Source organism: Mesitornis unicolor, unplaced genomic scaffold (genome assembly GCF_000695765.1).
Source record: "Mesitornis unicolor isolate BGI_N332 unplaced genomic scaffold, ASM69576v1 scaffold7759, whole genome shotgun sequence".
Lineage (NCBI taxonomy): Eukaryota > Metazoa > Chordata > Aves > Mesitornithiformes > Mesitornithidae > Mesitornis > Mesitornis unicolor.
In genome coordinates this window covers 40,103-46,496 of record NW_010205163.1, presented here as the reverse complement: position 1 = coordinate 46,496, position 6,394 = coordinate 40,103, and the positions used below count along the sequence as shown (strand labels likewise).

The 6,394-nt window shown below is 43.6% G+C and overlaps 1 protein-coding gene across 1 annotated transcript in view; it reads right to left on the bottom strand.

The window, feature by feature from the left end:
* The window catches only part of RGR (retinal G protein coupled receptor), a 17,207-nt gene that overhangs the window by 156 nt on the left and 10,657 nt on the right, over positions 1-6,394 (bottom strand). The window contains exons 4-6 of the mRNA XM_010191296.1: positions 3,762-3,915; positions 3,077-3,194; positions 938-1,051 (exon numbers count right to left, since the gene is read on the bottom strand). Coding sequence (XP_010189598.1) covers positions 938-1,051; positions 3,077-3,194; positions 3,762-3,915 — 386 coding nt within the window. The remainder of the gene's footprint in view (positions 1-937; positions 1,052-3,076; positions 3,195-3,761; positions 3,916-6,394) is intronic.

Below are 6,394 nucleotides of genomic sequence, written 5' to 3'. Positions count from 1 at the left end.
CAGGAATCTGTTGTGAGACACAATATTTATTAATAGGAAAATGCACTGAGGAGCCAATAGGCTGATTTCAGCTGAGGCTCAGTTTCCCTTTACCAGACAAAAGCCTGTCTCCAATGGCAGTAGCTTGCTGCCCCCGGAGAGGTGAGAGGTAAAAGCATTTTGGTCAGCTGGAGGCCCTTGCTCAGGAAATTATAGTTTCCAGGAGCAAGAATTTAGATCAGCATTGCCTGAAACTGGGATATTTCAGCTGAGAGTGAACAGAAACACTTAGGAGGAGTGAAGGGTGTGCTGTGGACACCTTCTGATGGATAAGTGGGCTAATACTGCTAACATATTTTATGTGAGATTCTGAATACTTATGTACAGTAAAGCATTTGGTGACCTGAAACTGGCCTGATTTTTTGCGGACTGATTGAATGTTGAAAGGTTTGATGTGATATTACTGAGTCCTAGAGGCAGTCTTCGAGGTAAGACTCATAGGAAAAAGGGAAAAAAGGAGGCAGCATAACCTTAAGAGTGATCAATTGCAGCTTCCCTGAGGAGAAAGAAGTGTTAGAAAAATGAATGAGATAGTCTCTTCAAAAGTGAAATTTTTGAGCTGATACATGACTCTGAGAAGGACACAAACGCTCCTATAAAACATGAAGCAGTACAGGCTACAGACCCCTAACTAACTGCTGAAGAAAAAAAAATCCCTTACTTCTTAAACTGTTGCTTGATCAAAGCAGTAATACAATGCCTGATATATCCCTGTGCTTAGCTCTTTTGCCTTCAAACTGGTAGACAAACAGAATGCCTTGAAGCAATGATCTACTTGTTAGATATGTTGTAACAAGTAAAACCAGTTGTGGGCAAATGGGCTTTGTTCCATAGGAAAGGAGAGAGCAGAGTAAGGAGAATGTAATTGTTTGAATTCCCTCAGGTGGCATAAACATACCATGCGGTATTTTGGTGAAATGAACATCACATTTTCAACTGCTGCGTAGAAGCATAAAAGGCAATAGGGACCCCAGCAAATGACCAGTGTCTTCAATGGTAAACCAGTATTAAACTGAAAAACAAGAGCAATAAATTCCTTTGTGTTTCACAACCATACACTGCAACAAAAGGATGTGATACATCCTGTGAGACTATGGTTTGTGTTCAGTAGAGGAGAGGACCAGTCAGCAGGATATGCCCTACCGTGTCTGATTTGCTGTCGATGTCAGAGGTGTGTGAGCACAGCTCCCTCTGTGGCGAGGGCTGCCTGTGCAGCAAGGCCCAGAGCCCTGTTCTCAGGAGCTGGGTGAGGGGTGGCCATTGCTCCTGGCCAGAGGTGACAGAGCACCTTATGGTAGATCAGTTAAATCGGTATGTGGGCTAGACGTGGAAGTTAAGGCCAGTAATTACTGCTGTGGGGAAAGGCAATGTGTAAATTTAAGAACAGATAGGAACAATATTTCGCTGACATCTTAGAGGGTCTTGCAGGCAAATAAACTGTGTGAAGCCACTACTACAGCAGTTCAACAGATAGATGCAGTGGCATCTGCATTGTGGTAGTAGGATTCTTGTGTTCTTCATGGTAGGGTCATGTCTGTGGTAAGCATTTCCCTTATGAGGAGTGGCTGAGGGAGCTGGGTCTCTTTAGCTTGGAGCAGAGGAGACTGAGGGGTGACCTCATTCGTGTTTATAAATTTGTAAAGGGCGAGTGTCAGGAGGAAGGAGCCAGGCTCTGCTCTGGGATGTCCAATGACAGGACAAGGGGCAATGGGAGCAAGCTGGAGCACAGGAGGTTCAATCTGAACACGAGGAAAAGCTTTTTTACTGTAATGGTTACAGAGCACTGAACAGGCTGCCCAGAGAGGTTGTGGAGTCTCCTTCTCTGCAGACATTCAAAACCCGCCTGGACGTGTTCCTGTGTGACCTGGTCTGGTGATCCTGCCCTGGCAGGGGTTGGACTGGATGAGCTTTCAAGGTCCCTTCCAGCTCCTAAGATTCTGTGATTCTGTGGTTCTGTGTTCATGGCCAGCTGTTTCCAAGTATCTCATAAATTTTAATGAATAGGGACATGCTAATTTCATCCTTAATTTTTCTGCATCATAACTGGTCTGCACAGTTACAGAATACAATAAGACAGAAATCTGTTATTATTATTTCTATTGAATCTATTATTTCTATTCTTGTAAGAAAGAAAATCTATTATGCTATAGCATAAACTTACTGAAAAAGAAAAAGGTAATTGATGTATAATAATGAACACTGAGATTTGTTCAAGAAATATGTAGAGGGCACATGTATATATTCCAGACAGCTACAAACCAATCTGCCTGACTGTCTCTTTGTTGGTATAGCATCCCCCTTGGGAACTGACTGTCTTTACTGAGGCCAGAGGTTGGGCTGTGCCTGCCAGTAATACATAGAGCCCCAGACTGTATAGCCTGCACCTAAGGAAACAACTCACGTAATCACCACATTACATTCCCATAAACCTGCCATGCCAGAGCAATTCCTTTGTTTCCAGATCATAAAGATTTCTGAATTCTCTCAGTCAAGTGTAAACACAGCATGTTTAGGAAGGCCCTTTTCTCCCCATGAGGTGCCTGTGTGTTTCCTTGCAGCATTGCTGTTCTGGCTGACTTCCTCAGTGATAAGCTAAAAACCTGGAGCAAGGCAGGAAACAATGATCCCTCCTGAGCAAAGGCTCTCTGGATAAGTATTGATATGCTATTAGCAAATATTCTTCATGCTTCAGAATATTCTGCTGTTTTGCGACTGGAGTTGGACCAGCACTGATGGAGAGGAATTCTCCAGGTCGCTAGTCTGACTCCCTCTTTGACAGAGAACTGTTTACAGCACTAATTCAGGCCAGATGTGGCTGTTTGGTCAAATCTTGAAATCTCTAAGGATGGGATTGAACTTTCTAGGGAGCCCCATCTTTTGTCGCACTACTCCTACTCAAGTAACACTGGGGAGTTAGGACAAAAGGAGCTGAGCCAAAAGCCTCCATGAAAGAAATTGGATTTTTGAGGACTTGGTCTCTAGTGGATGCAGCCCTATTTTGGCAAGGCAGGTGCAGGAGCTGAGGAAGCTTTCTTACCTTATAATGCCCACTTTTCTTGAACTTCTGATGTATAGACTGATAGGCTGTCAGTATGATGAAGCCCGGGATCATGAAATTGAAAATGGACAGAGCAAAAAGGAACGTGATGTAGTTTCTGGAAAGGTTGAGGAGGGGAAGAAAAAAAAAAAGGGTTGTTAATTCCTCTCCAGGGCATCTTTGTAAACTTGTTGCAAATATTCATTCACATATATTTTTAAAATTGCCAAACACAGTTTCATCAACATGCTATAGGCACAGCATTTTTTGAAGGCTGGTTAAGTTGTGCCATGCTGTTGTGTGTGGGATGGGTAGTACTGCAGAAATTCACAACAGGTGTTTGGTTTATAAACCCAAGCATCGCTACTCAGACATCAGTGCTGGACTGCACAAAACCATTCTTAAAGAGGTTCAAGTCCTAAACCCAGAAAAGTTGCTGCTTATAGATGACCAAGTAGCAAGGGAGTAGCAGAAACCTGAGCATCAGCCTCTCCCACAGAGGAAGCGGACTTAAGTTGTTCCCACATGCCACCACATGAGTCAAGGTGGCCTCACATTGTGCCTGGCTTGCCCCAGCAACAACAATGATGGAGCACAGTTGGGAGTTTTGGTGTGCTGCTGAGACCATCCCAGGGCATGGCAGCTTCCACCCTCTGCTTCTGTGGGAGCTGGCCCTGGCCCTCACCTGCCCCCTTTGCTGTAGTCCAGGGTGCAGCACGTTCGGAGGGGTTCATAGTCGTATTCCCCCCATCCCAGTAAGGGCATCACAGACCAGAAGGCAGCAAACAGCCATGCAAACATGATCATGGAGATGGCTGTGCTCCACTGCAGCTTGCTCCCTGCAAAAAAAGAAAAGCAGGACTTCATGCCTGAAACAAAACCACCGAGCAAGGCTGTTTCACTCTGTGAAGCCAGAGCCAAGAGGCCCAGACTCTGGGCAAAACCAAGCAGTTGTCTGTGTTTTGTAGCCTGAAGCTGACCTGAGTGTGAAGGGATCAACCTTGCATAAAATCTGAAGGAAGCTTTTAGACTTTAGGAAACAGCAAACTGTATTTCCCTTTCATGTGCTTTACTCAGACAAATGCCATGTTGCTGCTCAGCTTTGGACCACACTGGAGATACAGCTGCTGCTACAAACATGATATTGTTGTGTTTTGGGAAAGTGCTTAAATACTCAGATGAGGCAGAAAGTACAAGGCACAGGGTGATGCAATAAATAGTGTTAGAAGGACTAGAGCCCCAGTGCAGGGCGTGAGTCAGATCAGAAATGTGACTCTGCACACACTCCCCAGCCCCTGCCTACTCCCTTCCTGGAGCGCAGGGCACGCATGGTTATTAAATACACTCCATTCTAAAATCACTGCTCATAAATATATATGTGAGTATATATATACACACACAGCCTAACAACAGATCTTGTTCTAAAAATACTGCTAGTCAAATTATTCTGCCCTTAAGATCTTTGCTTAGTGGAACAGGAAATGTGAAGCTCAACAGTAGTATTTTTTTCTAATTTTATAATAAGAATGATCACTTGTGCCTGTCTCATCCAGTTCCATAAAATACCACTGAAATAGGGCAATGAATGAAATGAAAGATTGGAAACTTCAGAAGACAGAGGAAGTATTTCTTTATGAAGAAGGCAGGCAGCTTTGTGGCTGCTGCAGGACATTGTGTTAGCCTCACTGCTTGCGTGTAAAAAGGCCTGGATAATTTCGTTATCAAGGCTAATGTCTGTAATCATGTCCATGCTGAATAGCCCATGACGCCAGCTGTACCAGTAAGGAGCACGGTGATTTTGCCCAATACTCCTTCCTAATCAAATCTCCTATTAGGGAGAACTAACGATGCAATTTTCACTGAGGCTGGGAAGAAATCTTTTCATCTGCCCTTAACAGCAGCGTCAAGACAGCAAGCCATGAAGATTCAGGCCGATTCTGACCTTTCTCAAAAAGGTGAAGGATTGAAGGCGAGATGCATGAGGTGAGGCCCTGCCATGAGATCGAATGTGGCGAACTCATGGGTGGAAAGCACGTGGGGGCCACGCAGGCTGGAGATCCCCATAAGACAGCAGCCCTGGGAAGGACCGCAAAGTCTACAATAGCTATTTTGTGTTGTACTGTCCTTGTTTATTTTAAAAGATAATAAAGTAGGTGTGTTAGTGAAATTGTCCTTTTACAGGAATGCTGATTCTACCCCCTCCTGTCCTTTCTTTTATCTTCCAGAGGTTCTTCAGGGGAAAGAATTAGAGCTTGAATTGCATTAAAAATCAACTTTGAAAAATTATTTGATGCAGGTGTTGACATAATATGACTCTAGAATGATATAGATGAAAATAAAGGAATAGTTTCTGACTTTAGGGAACTAGAAATATGAACCAAATTTTTTAGCAATTTGTAATTATTCTTAACCTTCCAGTCCAAAGAGGTAATGTAGCTTACGGTTTGTCTTTCAGAATTGCATCCTATTTAGTTGTATGCTCAAACAAGCATGTTAGAGTTGTTACTCCCCCAAGGTTTCCATTTCCATTTGTGTTCTACATAACAGTTTTTGTAGCTTGGCTTTACACAACTGTAACTTGAAATTCAATCAAGACAAAGCTTATTACACAAGCTGTCAGGTTTGGTTTGTGTTTTACATATCCTAGCAATTTTTTAAAGCCACTATCAAAAGCAGCTGCAGTGAAACCTGGATCTGAATTATATTTCTTTTAAACTAGGCTCATGCCGAAAGTAGCTTTATTGCTTTGGGAATACAGTTTTGTAAGTGGTAAGCCCTCCTGATATTCTAAAAAAAACCAAACTAAATCTTGGGATTTTTTTTGATACTCAGCAAGCCCTATAGAATAGTTAATACCAATTATATTTCATGGTGTCTTGTGGCAAAAACTTTGCTCTCTTTCCACCTCCTCCTTTTACTTCATGGAATACCGCAATATTGTGAAATTCTCAAAATGTGATGGGCCATAACTGAGGCACTTTAGTGTCACTGACCAGTACCTTATGGATCCTTGCATGGACCAAATTTGCCCTCAGCTGCTCAGACAGTGTTGGTGGCATGCTGAAGGCAGCCCTTGAGTGCCTGCACTGGCAGAGGATGGCTGATCCAGCTGCCTGTATGCATGTGTGGGGGAGTTGATGGAGATCTCAAGATCTCACCTTCTCTGCTGTTGCCTTGCACAGAAAAGCAGGGAAGCGTCTTGCTCCACTCTCTCCCATCACCTCCAGGGTCTTTCACAGTGCCCAGTCTCTTGATGTCACATCTTTCCTCTGGTCTCATGTGCTACTGGCTGGGGTGCGTGCTGGCAACAAGGAAGTT